Below are 24,533 nucleotides of genomic sequence, written 5' to 3' on the forward strand. Positions count from 1 at the left end.
CAGTGTAAAGAGACAGTTTTACAAAATGAGTTTATAACAATGTAATAGAGATGACATAACTGATGAACAGACGACAGTGACATAACAAGCGACAGGCGACTGACTGTCTTATATTTGCTATCTTTGTGCTCCTTCACCAGTTTCCATGACAACTGCCACAGTTAATGTGTTGTTTCCTCCACAGTTGACAGGACATTCCCAGCAGACATCAGACATAATCCCGCACACACACACACACACACACACACACACACACACACACACACACACACACACACACACACACACACACACACACACACACACAGTAAACCCCAAGGCATTTTTTAACTCAAATACTTATATTAAGATGAACTGAAAATCAAGTAAAAGTAATTATTACTTAAAATGTTTAGGTGGTACTGACTTTTTAAAGTTATGATAACAATTTACTTTTTTTCCCCAGCATGCTCTACTGCAGGTTGATTTAAAAAAAAATATGTTTCTGCATGTACATTGAGTGATTGATTGATTAAACCTTATGCTTTTTAAACTAATCCATTCATTTAGTTTGATGTTTCTGCACCCGTTACTGAAATGGTTGTTCCAGTTTAAATGTATCAAAATCATTCCATGGAGGACTGAGCGCCTGTGGGTATTCGCTCCTCCCTTGAACCTGATTGATAAACGAAGGTCTTAATTGAAAGGAAAAAAACTAAAACTGTTAGATATCCTGACTCTAGCTGGATGCAATTAGGAATTAAACATCACTTTGCAAGCCAGCATAATGTGATTGCAGGTTGGGTTGCCAGGTTTTCCAGAAATCCCGCTAGGAATATTGGAAGATTCCTGGAAAATCCTTCAAACGGGAAAAGTCTGTGCTATGTTCAGCAATTATCCTTGTCTTGTAAACAGCCAATAGAGAATTATGTGGTGGGGACGGCATCTAATCCAGAGATGCTAAATCAAGTCTCCCCAGGCCGATACAGCATTACAAAATGCAGAGATTATTTGTTGCTTAGCCACTTTACAGTGAATGCGATGGACCACATCAAACTTTGCCAGGAGGACTACACATGCTTTGATGGATTGGCTCTTCCTTAATGTGTGTATTTTGTATTTAATGTGTGTATTTTTTCGTTGTGTGTGTATTGGTCTGTGCTCACTTGTGATCGAGAACTAGGTCTCAATGAGATTTCCCTAAAGACAGAAACAAAAGAAGGGGAAAAAAAGCATTATGGAGACTAAGTTATGGATAGATCTAAGTTGATAACATGCAGACTTTCCCATGTATTTCAATTTTACTCATGAACGAGCTGGAACATCTTTTTTTTTGTTGGCCACATGGAGAGTTGAACAAACAGAAGACAACATGCAGAACTACAGAGTCTATAAAGGCGCATTGTATGGGCTCCTGACCAATTCTTCAATTTAGTGGGGGGTTTTTTGCGCAAGTCGTAATGTTTTTTTTCTTTACATAATGTTTCCAGCATTGTTTCCCCATGACCAAAAAATAGCTTCTGGACATCAGAACAGCGATCACTAATATTTTGTATTTATTTTTATTCCCGATTTTTCAGGAGGGGCTGCAGCACCCTCAGCACCCCTACTTCTCGTGGCTATGCATACTGCTCACCCCGGGCCAGGCCCTAATCGTCGAGGCTCAGAAAAGAAAAAGGCAAGAGAGTGTAAGAGAGGCTGACCTATGGGAACACTGGCGGAAAAACTAAGTCGGCGAGTACATAAAGCGCCTTCACCCTCCATTTTATTGCCGAACATACAAACACCGGAGAACAAACTGGACAGGCTCTATTCGAGACTATCCTATCAACGGGACCTGAAGAACTGTAATGTGCTATGTTTCATGGAGTCTGTTGAACAAGGACATGGATAATATACTAGCTGATTTTTCTATGCCTTGGCAAGACAGAACGGCAGCATCGGGTAAAGTCAAGGGAGGAGGTGTGTGTCTCTTTGTTAACAACAGCCGGTGCACAAACTCTAATATAAAGAAAGTCTCGAGGTTCTACTCGCCTGAGTTAGAATACCTCATGATAAGCTGTAGACCACACTATCTGTCTATTTACCACCACAAACTGATGTTGGCACTAAGACCGCAGTCAACGAGCTGTATAGGGCCATAAGCAAACAGGAAAACACTCATCCAGAGGCGGCGCTGCTAGTGGCCATAGATTTTTATGCAGGAAAATTAAAAACCGTCTTCGTTCTACCAGCATGTCACGTGGCAATTAGAGATGAAAAAAAACTCTAGATCACCTTTACTCCACACACAGAAACGCCCTGCATTTGGGAAATCTGACTCCATCTTCCTGATTCCTGCTTACAAAGCTAAATCTGAAACAGGAAGTACCAGTGAAGCGCTCAATATGGAAGTGGTCCGATAAAGCGGATGCTAAGCTACAGGACTGTTTCGCTTGAGCGGACATGAATATGTTCCGGGGATTCATCCAATGGCATTGAGGAGTTTACCACATCAGTCACCGGCTTCCTTAATAAGTGCATCGACGACATCGTCCCCACAGGGACCATACGTAATATCCCAACCAGAAGCCATGGATTACAGGCAACATCCGCACTGAGCTAAACTAGAGCTGCTGCTTTAAAGGAGCGGCACACTAATCCGGACGCTTATAAAATATCCTGATATGCCACCAGCTCAACCTCTCCCTGACACAGTCTGTAATACCTACATGTTTCAAGCAGATCACCATAGTACCTGTACTCCTAGGTAACCTATCTAAATGACTATAGCCCAGTAGCACTTGAATCTGTAGCCGTCAAATGCTTTGAAAGGCTAGTCATGGCTCATATCAACACCATTACCCAGACACCCCAGTCTTTCTAAGGTCTTCGAAAGCCATGTTAACAAACAGATTACCGACCATTTCGAATCCCACCGTACCTTCTCCGCTATGCAATGTGGTTTCAAGGCTGGTCATGGGTGCACCTTAGCCACGCTCAAGGTCCTAAACGACATCATAACTGCCATCGATAAGAGACATTACTGTGCAGCCATATTCATCGACCTGGCCAAGGCTTTCAACTCTGTCAATCACCACATTCTTATCGGCAGACTCGACAGCCTTGATTTCTCGATTGATTGACTCAACTGGTTTACCAACTACTTCTCTGATAGAGTTCAGTGTGTCAAATCGGAGGGCCTGTTGTCCGGACCTCTGGCAGTCTCTATGCGTGTGCCACAGGGTTCAATTCTCAGGCCGACTCTTCTCTGTATACATCAATGATGTTGCTCTTGCTGCTGGTGATTCTCTGATCCACCTCTACGCAGACGACACCATTCTGTATACTTCTGGCCCCTCTTTGGACACTGTGTTAATTAACCTCCAGACGAGCTTCAATGCCATACAACTCTCCTTCCGTGGCCTCCAACTGCTCTTAAACGCAAGTTAAACTAAATGCATGCTATTCAATCGATCACTGCCCGCACCTGCTCGCCCGTCCAGCATCACTACTCTGGACGGCTCTGACTTAGGATACGTGGACAACTACAAATACCTGGGTGTCTGGCTAGACTGTAAACTCTCTTTCGAGACTCACATTAAGCATCTCCAATCCAAAATTAAATCTAGAATCAGCTTCCTATATCGCATCAAAGCATCCTTCACTCATGCTGCCAAACATACTCTCATAAAACTGACCATCCTACCGATCCTCGACTTCGGTGATGTCATCTATAAAATAGCCTCCAACACTCTACACAACAAACTGGATGCAGTCTATCACAGTGCCATCCGTTTTGTCACCAAAGCCCCATACACTACCCACCATTGCGACCTGTACGCTCTCGTTGGTTGGCCCTCGCTTCATACTCGTCGCCAAACCCACTGGCTACAGGTTATCTACAAGTCTCTGCTAGGTAAAGCCCCGCCTTATCTCAACTCACTGGTCACCATAGCAACACCCACTCGTAGCACGCGCTCCAGCAGGTCTTTTTCTCACTGGTCACCCCCAAAGCTCACAGATCACTGCACCTGTACATAGCCCATCTATAAACAGCCCATCTATCTACCTACCTCATCCCCATACTGTATTTATTTATTTATCTTGCTCCTTTGCACCCAAGTATCTCTACTTGCACATTCATCTTCTGCACATCTACCATTCCAGTGTTTAATTGCTATATTGTAATTACTTTGCCACCATGGCCTATTTATAGCCTTAACTTACCTCATTTGCACTCACTGTATATAGACTTTTTGTTTTCTTTTGTTCTACTGTATTGTTGACTGTATGTTTTGTTTATTCCATGTGTAACTCTGTGTTGTTGTATGTGTCAAATTGCTATGCTTTATCTTGGCCAGGTCGCAGTTGAAAATGAGAACTTGTTCTCAACAAGCCTACCTGGTTAAATAAAGGTGAAATATATATTTTTAAATAAAAAAAAAACAAAAAAAACACCCTGGACCCACTCCAATTTGCAAACTGCCTCAACAGAGCCGCAGATTACGCAATATCAATTGCACTCCACACTGCCCTTTCCCACATGGACAAGAGGAACACCTATGTGAGAATGCTGTTCATTGACTACAGCTCAGTGTTCAACACCATACTGCCCTCCAAGCTCATCACTAAGCTAAAGACCCTGGGACTGAACACCTCCCTCTGCAACTGGACCCTGGACTTCCTGACAGGGCGCCCCCAGGTGATGAGGGTAGGCAAAAAAGCATCCGCCATGCTGACCCTTAACACGGGGGCCCATCAGGGGTGCATACTTAGTCCCCTCCTTTACTCCCGGTTCACTCATGACTGCATGGCCACACATAACTTCAACACCATCATAAAGTTTGCAGATGTGATGACGGTGGTAGGCTTGATTTCCGATGACAATGAGACAGCCTATAGGGTTGTAAGAGGTCACCCTATAGAGGTCAGAAACCTGGCAGTGTGGTACCAGAACAACAACATCTCCCTCAACGTCAGCAAGACAAAGGAGCTGAACTCGTGGACTATAGGAAATCGAGGGCCGAGCACGCCCCCCTTCACATTGATGGGACTCTAGTGGAGCGGGTCGAAAGCTTCAAGCCTCAGGAGAGAGCATATTAACTGTCTGCATCACCGCTTGGTGTGGCAACTTCTTGACATCTGACCGCAAGGCAAGACAGAGGGTAGTGTGTACAGCCTGGTACATTACTGGGGCTGAGTTCCCTGCCATCCAGAACCTCTATACCAGGCGGTGTCAGAGGAAGGTCCTAAAAAGACTCCAGCCACCCAAGTCATAGACTGCTCTGCAACCACACGGCAAGCGGTACCGATGCACCAAGTCTGGAACCAACATGACCCTGAAGAGCTTCTACCCCCAAGCCTTAAGACTATCTGCACTGACCCTTTTTCATACTAACATTTTTGTCTCATCTCATCACATACGCTGCTGCTACTGTTTTATTATCTGTCACATTATTCCTAGTTATATGTACTGTATAAATGTACCTCAATTACCTCGTAATTCTGCACATCAACTCGGTACTGGTACCCCGTGTATATAGCCACGTTTTAAATGACGTGGAATAAAGATAAAACACCAGGTAAAATCCCAGCTGTTTTTTGGTCTTGGTCGGCTACTGACCAAGACCAGACGGGGAGCACATATTACACAGGTTTTAAGGCCTCGGCACTGGCTGCCTGTGAGTTTTAGAATACATTTTAAGATGGGTTTTTAAACGAATTGGTTTTTAAATGAATCCACGATGGTGTACCCCAATACATGTCAGGTCCCTCAGGTCCTCCGGCACTGGCCTTTTTAACTACCCCAAAGCGTAAGACCAAGAGGCATGGAGAGGCAGCCTTTAGTTACCATGCCCCCAGCCTCTGGAATATCCATTTAGCTTCGCATTCCTTCAGGTGCTTTTGAGTCGTTCAATTTGTATTGTTATTCTTTTGTTTTTGATCATCTTACGTTAGTTGTGTGGTAAATATTTCAGTTTTATTTTCATTGTTTTCATTCGTTTTTTTCCCTGGTAACGCAATGTGCGTTCCATGTCTGAAACGTGCTGTATAAATAAAGCTGGATTTGATTTGATTTGATCATTGCCCATTGTGAATTTATTATTAACTTTATTATTATGTGTTTTACTTTTCTAGTATCTCTCTAATTTCTTTCTCTCTGCATTATTGGGAAGGACCCATAGGTAAGCCTTTCACTGTTAGTATACACATGTTGTTTACGAAGCATGTGACAAATAATAGTTGATTTGAGACATTTATAACAAAAAATGTTCAGGACAAAGAGGTAACATGTCTCAAAATGACAGGGGCAAGGGCCACAACAACATGAGGTGTTTGAACAAACCATTGGGTTCTGAGCTCAAACACTGATCAAGGCTACAGGAGCTTTCAGCTGGCAACAAATCAATATATGTGTCCACACATTACATGCATGAGCATTGGTAAAGCCCAACAGTGGGCTAACCGTAATCAGTAGAAATTCATCTCAATCAAGCAAATTGAAAATTTAATTATGTTAAACATACAACAATAACTAATCCATGTAATTCAACTGGAAAAGAAGAGGCTAAATATAGATAGAATCTCTGTAGCGCTGTATTGTAAAGCCATCCTTTGCGTCTCAAATGGCACCCTATTCCCTATATAGTGCACTACTTTTGACCAAAATGAATGCACTATATAAAGAATTATGTGCATTTGGGACACATACATAGAGTTGTTTTGAATGTGTGTGAGGCCTTTGAAAATAAGGTGGGATGTTGATTGACAGATATAGGTCGTTATCACCAAAACGTCACAATACGGTGCAGAGCATTCGATTTGGCTGCTGGGGTGCAAGGAGACGCCGCAGCTCTGCTAAAACCATTGACAACAACGTGCCGTTTTGATGGGATGGTTTAGTAAATGTTACAACTATTTTGTTTTAATATCATCACCTCTTCAAGAGCATAGTCAGAACTATACATTTACGATTATTCCACATTTAGCTCTAATCAAATCAAAGTTTATTTGTCACGTGCGCCGAATAAAACAGGTGTAAAACTTACAGCTTACTTAAAGGCTCTAACCAATGGTGCCAAAAAAAGGTGTGTGTGTGTAGGTAGGTAAGTAAAGAAATAAAACAACAGTAGAAAGACATTTGAAAAAAGAGTAGCAAGGCTACATACAGAAACCTGTTAGTCAGGCTTATTGAGGTAGTATGTACATGTAGGTATCGTTAAAGTGACTGTGCATATATGATGAACAGAGAGTAGCAGAAGCGTAGAAAGTGGTGTTGGCACGTGGTGGGACACAATGCAGATAGCCCGGTTAGCCAATGTGCGGGAGCACTGGTTGGTCGGGCCAATTTAGGTAGTATGTACATGAATGTATAGTTAAAGTCACTAAACATCTAAGATAAACAGAGAGTAGCAGCAGCGTAAAAGAGGGGTTGGGAGGGGGGCACACAATGCAAATATTCCAGGTAACCATTGGTTACCTGTTCAGGAGTCTTATGGCTTGGGGGTAAAAACTGTTGAGAAGCCTTTTTGCCCTAGACTTGGCACTCCGGTACCACTTGCCATGTGGTAGTAGAGAGAACAGTCTATGACTGAGGTGGCTGGGGTCTTTGACCATTTTTAGGTCCTTCCTCTGACACCACCTGGTGTAGAGGTCCTGGATGGCAGGCAGCTTTGCCCCAGTGATGTACTGGGCCGTACGCACTGAAGTGCCTTGCAGTTGGAGGCCGAGCAATTGCCGTACCAGGCAGTGATGCAACTGGTGCTCTCGATGTTGCAGCTGTAGAACCTTTTGAGGATCTCAGGACCCATGCCAAATCTTTTTAGTTTCCTGAGGGGGAATAGGCTTTGTCGTGCCCTCTTCACGACTGCCTTGGTGTGTTTGGATCAATCTAGTTCATTGTTGAAGTGGACACCAAGGAATTTGAAGCTCTCAACCTGCTCCACTACAGCCCCGTCGATGAGAATCGGGACGTGCTCGGTGCTCCTTTTCCTGTAGTCCACAATCATCTCCTTAGTCTTGGTTAGATTGAGGGATAGGTTGTTATTCTGGCACCATCCGGCCAGGTCTCTGACCTCCTCCCTATAGGCTGTCTCGTCATTGTCGGTGATCAGGCCTACCACTGTTGTGTCGTCAGCAAACTTAATGATGGTGTTGTGTCTGGCCGAGCAGTTGTGGGTGAACAGTCGTGGGTGAACAGGGAGTACAGGAGGGGACGGAGCACGCACCCCTGGGGAGCTCCAGTGTTGAGGATCAGCATGGCAGATGTGTTTCTACCTACCCTCACCACCTGGGGGCAGCCTGTCAGGAAGTCCAGGATCCAGTTGCAGTGGGAGGTGCTTAGTCCCAGGATCCTTAGCTTGGTGATGAGCTTTGAGGGTACTATGGTGTTGAATGCTGAGCTGTAGTCAATGAACAGCATTCTCACATAGGTGTTCCTTTTGTCCAGGTGGGGAAGGGCAGTGTGGAGTGCAATAGAGATTGCATCATCTGTGGATCTGTTTGGGCGGTATGCAAATTGGAGTGGGTCTAGGGTTTCTGGGATAATGGTGTTGATGTGAGCCATTACCAGCCTTTCAAAGCACTTCATGGCTACGAACGTGAGTGCTACGGGTCTGTAGTCATTTAGGCAGGTTGCCTTTGTGTTCTTGGGCACATGGACTGGTCTGCTTGAAGCATGTTGGTATTACAGACTCAATCAGGGACATGTTGACAATGTCAGTGAAGACACCTGCCAGTTGGTCAGCACATGCCCGGAGCACACGTCCTGGTAATCCGTCTGGCCCCGCAGCCTAGTGTATGTTGACCTGTTTAAAGGTCTTACTCACGTCGGCTACGGTGAGCGTGATCACACAGTCGTCCGGAACAGCTGATGCTCTCATGCATGCCTCAGTGTTGCTTGCCTCGAAGCGAGCATAGAAGTGATTTATCTCGTCTGGTAGGCCCGTGTCACTGGGCAGCTCGCAGCTGTGATTCCCTTTGTAGTCTGTAATAGTTTGCAAGCCCTGCCACATCCGACGAGAGTCGGAGCCGGTGTAGTATGATTCAATCTTAGCCCTGTATTGACGCTTTGCCTGTTTGATGGTTTGTCGCAGGGCATAGCGGGATTTCTTGTAAGCTTCCGGGTTAGAGTCCCACACCTTGAAAGCGGCAGCTCTACCCTTTAGCTCAGTGCGAATGTTGCCTGTAATCCATGGCTTCTAGTTGTGGTATCGTCGTCACTGTGGGGACAACGTTCTCAATGCAATTATTGATAAAGCCAGTGACTGATATGGTGTATTCCTCAATGTCATCGGGAAGAATCCCGGAACATGTTCCAGTCTGTGATAGCAAAGCTCATCCTCTATCAAGTAACTGCATGCTTTTCATGATCAGTAAAAATCAATTGATCATGTGGTTTCAGATACGTGATGGTAGCCAATCCATTTGGCATGTAGCTAGCTAGCTAACGTGTCATTTAGCTTGCTTCATCAGAGGTTAGGCTTTTGGAAAGAGCTTGACATTGGAAAGTCCTTGTCCTGGTAAAGTTGTCAGTCAGACTAGTGTCCTCACCACTATGGATGGCAAGCAAATATAGCCATCTATTTTATCTCCGGAAAGTTAGCTTGTTAACTAGCCATATGGATGCAATCTGTTATTAGCTATTTGACATGGTCCATCAATCAATGTAGGCTATCATGTCTGTCAGCAGCATTCGGGATTAAACACTCAAAGTTGAAAAGGGGATAGTGTTTGCTAACTTCGCTAGGTAGGTACGTTGGTTGGAATACATTAGGTCTACTTACCACATTATGTTTAGCCAACTGTACAAACTTTCTACCGGTAGCTTGCAAAGTAAACATTATCACATTACAAACATTACATCGGCAATTGCCCCCTTCTCCTGCTTGACAGGCAGATCCCACAAAGGATGGGAAATTAACTAAAACCACTCATACTTGTCAGGTATGGTTCACTTTTATTTTATATCACTCAAATATCCAATTAATGGGTGCCAATACTGAGAGCAATTGTGAGACTACCCTTTGAATTTACATGACCAATTATTGATGTTTACTGATCATGAAAGCATGCAGTTACTTGCTGTATTACGCTGATGAGAGACCTAGAGGTAAATGTGCACAATCGTTTTGCATGGAATAATCGAAAATCTGTAGTTCTGACTATGCTCTTCAAAACGTGATGGCATTACAACCATATTTATTTAAGAATGATTTAAAAACGCCATGCAGTTGTCAATGATTTTAGCGGAGCTTGGGGTCTCCATCCCCCCAACAGGCAAATCATACACTCTGCACCTTATTGTGATGTTTTATTGACAATGACCTATAACTGGCTTATCTGCTAAATGTAAAGAATTCTCAATCCATACATTCCATCCTTTACCCATTGTGACAGACAGAATCCCACAACCGGTAAAGCAATTTAACTGTAAGCACTGATGCTTTAGGACAGTGGTCACCAAACGGTCGATCGTGATCGACTGGTCAATCACCAAGGGATTCCTAGTTGATCGTGAAACATTGATTTTTTATTTATTGTACTTTTTACCCCGTTTTCTCCCCAATTGGTAGTTACAGTCTTGTCCCATCGCTGCAACTCCCATACGGACTCAGCGTGCATGAGCCACAAGAGTTGCTAGAGCGCGATGGGACAAGGACAAACCATCCCCTAACCCAGATGACGCTGAGCCAATTGTGCGCCGCCTCATGGGTCTCCCGGTAGTGACAGAGCCCGGGATCGAACTAGGATCTTTAGCACCTATAGACACCTGTACCTTGTCAGATTGAGAGTTGAAATGTATTACATTTTGAGTTTGCATCCTAATATTACACTTTACATACATCACAGAAGACTGAAATATAACAAAACCGTTTGACATAGAAACACCGACATTTCCACGTTCTACAACAATTATGTTAATTATGAAATTATGAAAAATATGAATAACATTCCACCCTTGAGGCCACAAGGTCATTTGATTGCAAGAAAGGGCTACTAGAAACAGGTTGACCTGGGGGGGCGCATCAAGCACATAACCACTGCACCTTATGCTTCTCACACAAGTATCTGGCGTAAAGGCGATGTTCGTTTTCTTTGTTATTAAGTGCTCACCAGTAACAGACACCTGGATACAAAACATCTTGCACTCAAAAACTATGGAATCTCTTTTCCTGTGAGCTTTCATTTGCCATTCACAATGAGGAAAAGGCACCGATGATTCCCCCTATCTTCTGATGTCTCTAGTTAATGGAGACACTAAGAGTTTCAAAGAAAATTCTCAGCCATGGAAAAGGGGCCACATCCTGGTGAGGGGTTATAGAAATCTCCCTCCTGTGTCACTGACCGCCATGCCAGCGGCTAAACTGAATGAGAAACAGAGTAAGGTTGAACCAGCCTAAAATAATCCAGGTTAGTTCTTCAGGGACCGAGAGTGGAGAACAAGTGGCAGAGGTACAACCACACACCCTTCTCACAGTGTTATTCATTAGGAGTGAATGAGTCTATACACAGAGCAACAGAGCATAATCTTAGATACGGATAAGAGAGCCCACGTAAATCATTTTCTTAAGATTTTAGATTGGGAGTTAGATTGATGGAGATCCAATGTAAGTGTTCCTTTGCAAGCTTCACCTCATTTGAAGATTGATTTCATCATGAGCTAATTTGGGCTAAATGAAGCGAGCTGCGTTCATTCAAACTAAATAACATTAAAGCCCAGACGTTGAGTCATTATGTTTACTGGTGTAAAGAAAAATCCGAAACGCAAACACACACAGATGTGAAGTCTAGGCCAGGGATCTGTTAGAAGTATATGACAGAGAACATGTATAAAGCGTCTCAGAGTAGAAGTGCTGATTTAAGATCAGGTTTGCCATTTTAGATCACGATGAAGCTGGACAAGTTAGAAGTTGATCCTGGATCAGCACTCCTACTCTGAGATGCTTGACACATACCAGCCCCTCAACGACTATCAGGACAATTTCCTATGGAGAATACATTAAGCTTAACCTTAACATTAACCTTAACGACGCTGCCTTCTGGTCATCCACACGTTTGTGTTGTGTATGCAATTGTACACGATTCTTCCCAAAGGCCAAATGAATAAAGCCTCAATGTTTCCCCCCTCACTCTATGTCATGAACTTTCATAGCTAGATTCAAAGTAAATGTAGGAGCATAGAGAGGCAATTCATTCTATACTCTACTGTATGTATAGCCATGAGAACTTGATTGAGAAACATAGGTTCTGTTGAGGTTGCTGTGTGATCAAAAAACCCTAGAAATATTTGTAATTTCTTTCCATTTTATTTATGTTTTGTCCTAAGAACCTTGTGCTTCTCTCACACCTGACTCATCAGCTATGTTTGAGCTGAATGTACAGTGCCTTCGGAAAATATTCAGACACCTTGACCTTTTCCACATTTTGTTACGTTACAGCCTTATTCTAAAATTGATTTTTTTTTTAAAGAATCCTCAGCAATCTACACACAATACCCCATAATGACAAAGCGAAAACAGGTTTTTAAACATTTTTGGAAATTTATGAAAATGTAAAAACAGAAATACCTTATTTATAGAAGTATTCAGACCCTTTGCTATGAGACTCAAAATTGAGCTCAGGTGCATCCTGTTTCCATTGATCATCCTTGAGATGTTTCTACAACTTGATTGGAGTCCATCAGGTAAGGTAATTTCAATTGATTGGACATGATTTGGAAAGGCACATAGCTGTCTATATAAGGTCCCACAGAGCAAAAACCAAGCCATGTGGTTGAAGGTATTGTCCATAGAACGCCGAGACAGGATTGTGTCAAGGCACAGATCTGGGGAAGGGTACCAAAACAATTCTGCAACATTGAAGATCTCCAAGAACACAGTGGCCTCCATCATTCTTAAATGGAAGAAGTTTGGAACAACCAAGACTCTTCCTAGAGCTGGCCGCCCGGCCAAACTGAGCAACCAGGGGAGAAGGGCCTTGATCAGGGAGGTGACCAAGAATCTGATGGTCACTCTGAAAGAGCTCTAGAGTTCCTCTGTGGAGATGGGAGAACCTTCCAGAAGCCACTCCGCAGTAAAATGCATGACAGCTCGCTTGGAGTTTGCCAAAAGGCACCTAAAGACTCTCAGACCATGAGAAACAAAATTCTATGGTCTAATGAAACCAAGATTGAACTCTTTGGCCTGAATGCCAAGTGTCACATCTGGAGGAAACCTGCCACCATCCCTATGGTGAAGCATGGTGGTGGCAGCATCATGCTGTGTGGATGTCTTTCAGCGGCAAGGACTGGGAGACTAGTCAGGATCGAGGGAGCAAAGTGCAGAGGGTTTCTTGATAAAAACCTGCTCCAGAGCACACAGGACCTCAGACTGGGGCAAAGGTTCATCTTCCAACAGGACAATGACCCTAAGCACACAGCCAAGACAACGCAGGAGTGGCTTCAGGACAAGTCTCTGAATGTCCTTGAGTGTCCCAGCCAGAGCTCAGACTTGAACCCAATCGAACATCTCTGGAGACCGTAAAATAGCTGTGCAGCAACGCTCCCCATTCAACCTGACAGAGCTTGAAAGGATCTGCAGAGAGGAATGGGAGAAACTCCCAAAATACAGGTGTGCCAAGCTTGTAGCGTCATACCCAAGAAGACTTGAGGCTGTAATCACTGCCAAAGGTGCTTCAACATAGTACTGAGTAAAGGGTCTGAATACTTATGCAAATGTGATATGTCAGCTTTTATTTTTAATACATTTGCTCAGGCCCTATGGGCCCTGGTCAAAAGTAGTGCACTATAAAGGGAATAGGGTGCTATTTGGGATGCAGGCTTAGTTTCCCCCCGGTAGTGATGAAAAGCAATGAGTGCTTTAGAATAGTGTGTGTGAGTTGATACCACCACGGAAGGGCTGCTGTATAATGACGGTGGTGGGTGGTTGGTTGATTCTCAGACTTCTCAGAATAGAACCCTTTGAAGCTGGCTGGCTTACCATTAGCGCAGAACTCGTAAGGTGTACAGAGCTCATCCTCGAACAGGCAACCTGAAACAGAGAGAGAAATGCAAACTTAGAACACAATTTACAACACATCACAATCATTCTCAAAGGACATTACACTTCAAATCAAAGGTTGCCAGGCGTTTTCAGACCTCTAGCAGTCTAATGCATGATGAAACCACATCCCACGATATCGGTTGTTTAGATTGAGCTATATGCCTCCACCCCGAATGAATGGAAAAGATAAGCACTTAATAAAGTAAAAACAGGAAACTAGTCAGTGCACATGTTTTCCATTCATTTGGAATTAGCTGGATCTGCACAATAGTCTCCTTTTTAAGACAATGTATCTGAAAAATATTCATTTGTGAGTGAAACATCTCCTTAGCAAAGCACAAGTTTTAATTGACTAAAGTATTAAACAAGTTCCCTGACATTTTGTCCAAAAGGTTAATGCACCATTAAAGATTTGATCTCCCCAATAAAGTCTTGGTGTCTGATCACATTCATCAAAGTCTCCTTACTACAGAGAAAGGGGCTAATCAAAAAGCCAGCCAGTCAGGCAGTAAATCAATTATTTAATCCACACACAGAAAATAAAAATAGAAATAGAACATTAACAACAACAACTGATGGCATAGGCTACATCATGTCCCTTTTGGGAGTAGGCTACAGAGGCACACAGCACCATGATACACCACTGCACTGTGCCTTTAGTTTCAAGACTGACCTCTACGCAAGTGTGTTTCATAAGCGCCAGCTGCCAGACAAATATTACACTCATAGAAAAAAGGGTACCAAAAGGGTTCTTCGGCTGTCCCCACAGGAGAACCCTTTGGGGTTCCAGGTAGAACCCTTTTGGGGTCCATGTAGAACCCTCTGTGGAAAGAGTTTTACATGGACGCTAAAAGAGTTTTCCTGGAACCAAAAGGGGTTCTTCAAAGGGTTCCCCTATGGGGACAGCCAAAGACCCCTGTTATGTTCTAGATAGAACATATTTTTCTAAGAGTGACCTTAATTGACTTTAACAATTTTGGGTGCATCAGTGCCACCAAATTAGATTTTGTGCACCACCCTATCTGACAACTTTTTTCATTACACTGGCTACTTCAGATTATCAGGAACACACTGTAATGCCCAATGGTACCGCTATCTATCACCAATTAGCCAGATTCCTTCTTCTGTCCTGTCTGGGTCTAACATCCCCGGTCCATGGGCAATGTTCTTCCCCTATATAATTATTAATGAACATTAATGCAGACTGAGCGAGGCTGGGTGTTCTTGTTCCAGACGGATAAATTAACAGATGGCTGGAGCTTCTGGGTTACAGGTCCTGGTGGCCATATTTCACACTGAAGACACAGGGATCAGACTGTGCTTTTAAATCTTTTTAATGAATTTTTATCTTATTAAAACTTCTTAGGGCTGCAATCCCGTTAACGGGATCGATGTGACAACAGCCAGTGAAAGTGCAGGGCGACCTTTGGACCTTTGATGATCTTCATCAGATGACACTCATAGGACTTCATGTTACACAATACATGTATGTTTTGTTTGATAAAGTTCATATTTATATTAAAAAATCTCAGTATACATTGGCACGTTACGTTCACTAGTTCCAAAAACATCTGGTGATATTGCAGAGAGCCACATCATTTTACAGCAATACTCATCATAAATGTCGATGAAAATACAATTGTTAGACATGGAAATATAGATACAGTGGGGGAAAAAAAGTATTTAGTCAGCCACCAATTGTGCAAGTTCTCCCACTTAAAAAGATGAGAGAGGCCTGTAATTTTCATCATAGGTACATTTCAACTATGACAGACAAAATGAGGGAAAAAAATCCAGAAAATCACATTGTAGGATTTTTAATGAATGTATTTGCAAATTATGGTGGAAAATAAGTATTTGGTCAATAACAAAAGTTTATCTCAATACTTTGTTATATACCCTTTGTTGGCAATGACAGAGGTCAAACGTTTTCTGTAAGTCTTCACAAGGTTTGCACACACTGTTGCTGGTATTTTGGCACATTCCTCCATGCAGATCTCCTCTAGAGCAGGCTGTTGCTGGGCAACACAGACTTTCAACTCCCTCCAAAGATTTTCTATGGGGTTGAGATCTGGAGACTGGCTAGGCCACTCCAGGACCTTGAAATGCTTCTTACGAAGCCACTCGTTCGTTGCCCGGGCGGTGTGTTTGGGATCATTGTCATGCTGAAAGACCCAGCCACGTTTCATCTTCAATGCCCTTGATGATGGAAGGAGGTTTTCACTCAAAATCTCACGATACATGGCCCCATTCATTATTTCCTTTACATGGATCAGTCGTCCTGGTCCCTTTGCAGAAAAACAGCCCCAAAGCATGATGTTTCTACCCCCATGCTTCACAGTAGGTATGGTGTTCTTTGGATGCAACTCAGCATTCTCTGACCTCCAAACACGACAAGTTGAGTTTTTACCAAAAAGTTATATTTTGTTTTCATCTAACCATATGACATTCTCCCAATCTTCTTCTGGATCATCCAAATGCTCTCTAGCAAACTTCAGACAGGCCTGGACATGTACTGGCTTAAGCAGGGGGACACGTCTGGCACTGCAGGATTTGAGTCCCTGGCGGAGTAGTGTGTTACTGATGGTAGGCTTTGTTACTTTGGTCCCAGCTCTCTGCAGGTCATTCACTAGGTCCCCCCGTGTGGTTCTGGGATTTTTGCTCACCGTTCTTGTGATAATTTTGACCCCACGGGGTGAGATCTTGCGTGGAGCCCCAGATCGAGGGAGATTAACAGTGGTCTTGTATGTCTTCCAATATCCTAATAATTGCTCCCACAGTAATTTATTCAAACCAAGCAGCTTACCTATTTCAGATTCAGTCTTCCCAGCCTGGTGCAGGTCTACAATTTTGTTTCTGGTGTCCTTTGACAGCTCTTTGGTCTTGGCCATAGTGGAGTTTGGAGTGTGACTGTTTGAGGTTGTGGACAGGTGTCTTTTATACTGATAACATTTTCAAACAGGTGCCATTAATACAGGTAATGAGAGGAGGACAGAGGAGCCTCTTAAAGAAGAAGTTACAGGTCTGTGAGAGCCAGAAATCTTGCTTGTTTGTAGGTGACCAAATACTTATTTTCCACCATAATTTGCAAATAAATTCATTAAAAATCCTACAATGTGATTTTCTGGATTTTTTTTCCTCATTTTGTCTGTCATAGTTGAAGTGTACCTATGATGAAAATTACAGGCCTCTCTCATTTTAAGTGGGAGAACTTGCACAATTGGTGGCTGACTAAATACTTTTTTGCCCCACTGTATACCTCTTCTTAATGCAACTGCTGTGTCAGATTTTTTTTAAACTTTACGGAAAAAGCAAACCATGCAATAATCTGAGAACGGCGCTCAGAAAAGAAAAAAAATGATCCGCCATGTTGGAGTCAACAGAAATCAGAGATAACATTATAAATATTCCCTTACCTTTGATGATCATCATCAGAATGCACTCCCAGGAATCCTAGTTCCACAATAAATGTTTGATTTGTTCGATAATGTCCATTATTTATGTCCAAGTAGTTACTTTTGTTAGGGCATTTAGTACATAAATCCAAACGATTGTGCAGGTCCAGCCGAACGTCGGACGAAAACTTCAAAAAGTTATATTACAGGCGTAGAAACATTTCAAACTAAGTATAGAATCAATCTTTAGGATGTTTTTATCATAAATCTTCAATAACGTTCCAACCTGAGAATTCCATTGTCTGTAGAAAAGCCATGGAACGCAGGTCGCTATCATGTGAAATGCGCTTGACCAGGACCTGGCTCTCTGCCAGACCACTGACTCAAAGAGCTCTCATCCGGCCCCACATCACAGTAGAAGCCTCATTCAAGTTTCTAAAGACGGTTGACATCTAGTGGAAGCCTTAGGAAGTCCAACATAACCAACATCCCACTGTGTATTCAATAGGGGCTGGGTTGAAAATCGACCAACCTCAGATTTCCCACTTACTGTTTGGATTTATTCTCAGGTTTTTTCCTGCCATATGAGTTCTGTCATACTCACAGACATCATTCAAACAGATTTAGAAACTTCATAGTGTTTTCTATCCAATACTAATAATAATATGCATATATTAGCAACTGGGTCTGAGGAGCAGGCCGTTTACTCTGGGCACCTTTCATCCAAGCTACTCAATACTGCCCCTGCAGCCATAAGTTAACACTTGGCTCTAGATAGCTACTTGTGTAGGTAGCTATCAAGTAAACACAATGATATCAAAGTGCAGAGATTACCACTGTTATCAACTCTCATCTACCCCGGTGAACATCCACCATTTATATGTCTGAGACTGAGAGTTGGGGGTTGCAAAATTCCGTTCCAGCCATTACGATGAGCCTGTCATCCGATTTAAAGTGCCACTAGCCACCTCTGGTGTGTAACTGTGGTCTGCTCAGGGTTTCTGCTTACGTGACGTGGAACAATTTCATGGTAGACATCATCAGAATGATCGAAACACTATGACACCGTCTAGATAGATAGAATTACAGTGCCTTGCGAAAGTATTCGGCCCCCTTGAACTTTGCGACCTTTTGCCACATTTCAGGCTTCAAACATAAAGATATAAAACTGTATTATTTTGTGAAGAATCAACAACAAGTGGGACACAATCATGAAGTGGAACGACATTTATTGGATATTTCCAACTTTTTTAACAAATCAAAAACTGAAAAATTGGGCGTGCAAAATTATTCAGCCCCCTTAAGTTAATACTTTGTAGCGCCACCTTTTGCTGCGATTACAGCTGTAAGTCGCTTGGGGTATGTCTCTATAAGTTTTGCACATCGAGAGACTGACATTTTTTCCCATTCCTCCTTGCAAAACAGCTCGAGCTCAGTGAGGTTGGATGGAGAGCATTTGTGAACAGCAGTTTTCAGTTCTTTCCACAGATTCTCGATTGGATTCAGGTCTGGACTTTGACTTGGCCATTCTAACACCTGGATATGTTTATTTTTGAACCATTCCATTGTAGATTTTGCTTTATGTTTTGGATCATTGTCTTGTTGGAAGACAAATCTCCGTCCCAGTCTCAGGTCTTTTGCAGACTCCATCATTCTTCCAGAATGGTCCTGTATTTGGCTCCATCCATCTTCCCATCAATTTTAACCATCTTCCCTGTACCTGCTGAAGAAAAGCAGGCCCAAACCATGATGCTGCCAACACCATGTTTGACAGTGGGGATGGTGTGTTCAGCTGTGTTGCTTTTACGCCAAACATAACGTTTTGCATTGTTGCCAAAAAGTTCAATTTTGGTTTCATCTGACCAGAGCACCTTCTTCCACATGTTTGGTGTGTCTCCCAGGTGGCTTGTGGCAAACTTTAAACAACACTTTTTATGGATATCTTTAAGAAATGGCTTTCTTCTTGCCACTCTTCCATAAAGGCCAGATTTGTGCAATATACGACTGATTGTTGTCCTATGGACAGAGTCTCCCACCTCAGCTGTAGATCTCTGCAGTTCATCCAGAGTGATCATGGGCCTCTTGGCTGCATCTCTGATCAGTCTTCTCCTTGTATGAGCTGAAAGTTTAGAGGGACGGCCAGGTCTTGGTAGATTTGCAGTGGTCTGATACTCCTTCCATTTCAATATTATCGCTTGCACAGTGCTCTTTGGGATGTTTAAAGCTTGGGAAATCTTTTTGTATCCAAATCCGGCTTTAAACTTCTTCACAATATTATCTCGGACCTGCCTGGTGTGTTCCTTGTTCTTCATGATGCTCTCTGCGCTTTTAACGGACCTTTGAGACTATCACAGTGCAGGTGCATTTATACGGAGACTTGATTACACACAGGTGGATTGTATTTATCATCATTAGTCATTTAGGTCAACATTGGATCATTCAGAGATCCTCACTGAACTTCTGGAGAGAGTTTGCTGCACTGAAAGTAAAGGGGCTGAATAATTTTGCACGCCCAATTTTTCAGTTTTTGATTTGTTAAAAAAGTTTGAAATATCCAATAAATGTCGTTCCACTTCATGATTGTGTCCCACTTGTTGTTGATTCTTCACAAAAAATACAGTTTTATATCTTTATGTTTGAAGCCTGAAATGTGGCAAAAGGTCGCAAAGTTCAAGGGGGCCGAATACTTTCGCAAGGCACTGTACTTTCTCTCGGTGTTCAGGACCCCAGGTGCAGCTGTTGGCGAGCGTAAGCTAACCAGACACAGCGCCTGTCCTCTGGCTGGCAGATTTATGCTGGGATGCTAAAGTGGTCTTGTTTCCACGTGAGGAGAGGAGAACATTGCTGCTGTAAAATATGTCCCGCTCACAAAGGAAAAGAGGAGGTTAATTTGACGACGCTTAACTTGTCGAATCCCCGAGTGGCCTTACGGGCCCTGGTCAAAAACTAGCGCACTATGAAGGGAAGAGAGTGCCATTTGGGATACAACTACGTACAGCGAGTCATTGATTATGGGTTTCTATTGTAATTAAAGGGTGGTTTGGGATTGGAGCAAAGCACAATTTTGAGCAGAACATTAATTTCCCACAATCCAATGTGGGAATACTTTTCAAGAGGACCTATATTCGTAGACAGTGTCTGCCTGTGCCATATCACGACACAACCTCAATAGCTCTGGGGCAGTCAGGGGTAGCACACAGAGGCAGTGTGACGTCAACAGATGAATCCAGTATATTCCTCAGTGATGGCCCATCACACTGAGTCACACAACTCTGTCCTTTCACCACTTGCTCTGTCTTTTCTCTTTCTTTCTCTCACTCTATTTATCACCAGCAATGGCGAAGCCAAGCGGTTCGTGGCGGTGCACCGCCTAAGGGACTGAGTTGGAGGACAAGCCTTGGACAGACAGTACTTTCATGACTGCTTACAGATGTGAGCAGTCTATTAATCACTCTACTGAGACGAGAGAGCGAGAGAGGCAGGGAGATGACAAAGCATTACATGATGGCCACTGTAATTGTGACCAAGAAAATGAAATATATTAAAACGCTTTCTCTCGGCCTCCAGAGTGGTCTATGGCACTGCATCCCCGTGTATGTTTGATCCCAGACTGTCATTAACGGCCCGTGACCAGGAGTCCCATAGGGTGGTGAACCATCGGCCCAGAATTGTCCGGGTTAGGGGAGGGTTGGGCCGGTGGAGCTTTACATGGCTCATCGCGCTCTAGCGACTCCTTATGGCGGTCCGGGCGCCTGTACGCTGACTTCGGTCCTCAGTATAATGGTGTTTCCTCCTGCTGTACACATTGGTACAGCTGGCTTCCAGGTTAAGCGAGCGGGTGTTAAAAAGCGCAGTTTGGCGGGTCATGTTTCGGAGGACGCATGACCCGACTTTCGTCTCTCCCGAGCCCGTTGGGGAGTTGCCGTGATGAGACAAGATCGTCATCATGAAATTGGGGTTGAAACCACCTATTAGAGAGAAGTTATTAGACAGACATTACTTGTTCAAGTTTCTTGGGTTTATTTCTGATACACATCATTAAAAACATTTCCTTAATGTTCTCTAGGCCAATTTGATTAGTCACACAATGCACACTTTCCCGGGGATGTGAGGGCTACGTTGGCCTCCAAATTGCATCTGCTTGGGGTAATGAATTCTTCTTTGTGTCAGCAGAATAGCTATTTAATAGTCATGAGAGTGCCATTTCACAAAGGGACATAATCACAAAACTATTATGTAGCTCTGCTTTCAGGGACAAACACACTCACAGACACACACGCACGCACCCACACACAGTTTTTCTCTCTCACACCAAATGTCTCCAGCTGTCCATATATTTAAAAGCCTGAGGAATATGACTGTCACTCAACTGTTACGTGCCTGGGAAATGGCACCCGAGGCTTCCCTTAGCCCCTCCATACTCCACCTCCCACATCTCAACCTCCCACAATGTTGCAAACCCGACAGACGGAACCAACTTCTTGTAGCGTCTCAGAGTAGGAGTGCTGATCTAGGATCAGGTCCCCCCTGTCTATGTAATCATACGCGGTGTGATCAAGTTTTGTAAATACTGACCCTTATCCCTTTGAAATGTTGCTTCAGTGCTTCAGGACCCGCAACCAACCATGCGAGGGCCTCTTCATTGTGCTCCTCATCCATCGGCAATTACTGTCAGTCCATTCAACTTTACCACCTCAACACTCCACCAACTACTTAATTCATTACGTTGTCTGTGAGGGCTTGTCAGCTCTCAATATTAATTAATGCCTTCAATTTAATGAAGTGTGTGTGTGTGTGTGTGTGTGTGTGTGTGTGTGTGTGTGTGTGTGTGTTGGTGGTTGGTCAGATAGTACTGAGTGAGAGTAAGGCGGGCAGGACGTCCAATTGATAACGCCATGTTTCCACTCCTGGACGCGGTGGTGGTAGAGATGATTAAAACGGTCTTTTAATTAAAATGCAATCAGTGAGGATGATGTTGAGGACCTCAGGACAAAAAAAAAATGTAAATGGGTCCTGTTGTCGTCATCAGGTATCTGAGGAGAGAAACTCATCAGAGAGAAACTCCTATCTAAATGAAATAACCACATTAGAATGCATGGCTATTTGATTAAGATGAATGCACTAACTGTAAGACACTGGATAAGAGCATCTGCTAAATGACTAAAATGTAAAATGTAAATGCTTTACATACAAATATCATATTACTGTATTGAATTATAAAAAATTTTGCACATTATTATTTATTTTTTTTGTATTTATTTGTTCAATTTGACTGTGTAAAACCTAGCAGGACTACTTATTTCTCTGAGAGTTTGATGGATATATGCGTTTTGCAAAAAAAAACTTGATTATTTGTCTCTCTGAAATGAAACCATCACGTGATAGATTTGAAACACATACATGTCGGTCAATGAACAACCTTCTCCAAATGCTGGCCCATGTTGACTCCAATGCTTCCCGCAATTGTGTCTTGTTTGCTGTCGGGTGGTGGACCATTCTTGATACACAAGGGAAACTGTTGAGCGTGAAAGACCCAGCAGCATTGCAGTTCTTGACAAAAAACGGTGCGACTGGCACTGACCACCATACCCCGTTGAAAGGGACTTAAGTCTTTTGTCACCCTCTGAATGGCACACAAATACAATCCATGTCTCAATTGCCTCAAAGCTTAAAAATCCTTCTTTAACCTGTCTCCTCCACTTTATCTAAACTGATTGATCTGTCCCCTATGCAAATTGATGTGCCACTATAACCACATAGGAGATAAATTGGTACAGCATTGTCACTCACGGGTGCAACAAATATAGCCTCTTAAAAGGCACGCCGCAAAATATGTTAATAAGCCAGAAACAACAATACCCTACACACAGTAGTGGTCAAAGGGTTTTTGGCACTCCAAAGATACAGTACGCTACTGTATTCTGTGGGATGGAATTACAGTACCATTTTAAACACAGCAATTATTTGCCCCGCCCCCACAACATTTTCCCTCAATGCACCATGATTTACAGTATGCCGCAGTAAAAAATGTCAGAGTATTTTACGGTTGGTAATACCAAACATTACTTAATAATTTAGTTTTCCATTACAGTGTAAGTTAAAGAAAAATATGCCTCACACTCTAGAAGTAGTCTCCGCATCCAGGAGTAGTCTCCACATGTGTATGAATCCTCACCAGGGGTCTCAGGGCTCTCACTACGTGGTAAAATGTTATCTGCATTCTCCCAGTCTTGACTGCTACCACACCAGACGACATCAAGGACTGATCCATCAGGTTACCATGGCGAGGCCAGCCCCAGACTATAATAAGCATCCACTTTGGAACTCCTCCACCACACCAAATGGATAGAGGTTCAAACCACATTGACTGGGTTGTGTTGCTTTCATTTTTTTATTATGAATGAGCAAACACTGAGAGAGTGACTGACTCATTTGCCTGACTTCACTCTTTTTACTAACTCTTACCAGGCTCTGACATAGCTTGTGATTATCCAACACAAGACAGTTCAGCGTTACGTTATTAAAGCCTAATGCAAAATTCATTTGCTGAATAGAATGGGCTTAACTACAGGTAGGATAAATGTAGCAGCTGATGCTAAATATAGCTAGAGCCGGGTGACCTGATTTGCATTGATATGAGGATGAAGAAGATCTGAACCAGACTACGGTGTCCACATTAGGACAGCGGCAGCCTCAGCAGGACTTCTTTCAATCTTTTTTCTAGTGTATGAGCTGTATAATTTAATGCACATCAATAATACATTGTCACCTGTTTAGGCAGCACAATGACATATTGCCATACACAGCAAATTCTCCAATGTAAGAAAACATAATAAAACTATTATTAGTTAAATCAACACTGAAAGTGTTGAGTCTATGGACCCCTTTAGACACCGGAACAGTGCTAAATTAACACTGATTAGTGTAAAGCCTTATTCAAATATTTCCCAGAGTGCCTTGCGAGTAAATTGTAGAGATACCACCCATAACTGTGTGTGTTAGTGACAGAGACATGCTTGTTGCATTCATACAGTTTTGGCACTATGGACTTCACCAAGTGAGATCCTAAGCGAATGTCATCATTCAATTGCTTTATATTTAAACTGGAACAAAACATTTCAGTAACAAGTGCAAA

The 24,533-nt window shown here is 43.0% G+C and overlaps 1 protein-coding gene across 4 annotated transcripts in view; it reads right to left on the reverse strand.

Annotated features, from left to right (window-relative positions):
- Window positions 1-24,533, reverse strand: part of ptprn2 (protein tyrosine phosphatase receptor type N2) — a 261,633-nt gene that overhangs the window by 200,999 nt on the left and 36,101 nt on the right. For all 4 annotated transcript variants that reach the window (XR_005036081.1, XM_021563054.2, XM_021563052.2 and 1 more), the window contains exon 2: window positions 13,941-13,991. Coding sequence is in view for 3 of the 4 variants with exons in the window: in XM_021563054.2 (XP_021418729.2) it covers window positions 13,941-13,991 (51 nt within the window). In the remaining variant the exon portion in view is untranslated. The remainder of the gene's footprint in view (window positions 1-13,940; window positions 13,992-24,533) is intronic.

This window comes from Oncorhynchus mykiss, chromosome 15 (genome assembly GCF_013265735.2).
Source record: "Oncorhynchus mykiss isolate Arlee chromosome 15, USDA_OmykA_1.1, whole genome shotgun sequence".
NCBI lineage: Eukaryota > Metazoa > Chordata > Actinopteri > Salmoniformes > Salmonidae > Oncorhynchus > Oncorhynchus mykiss.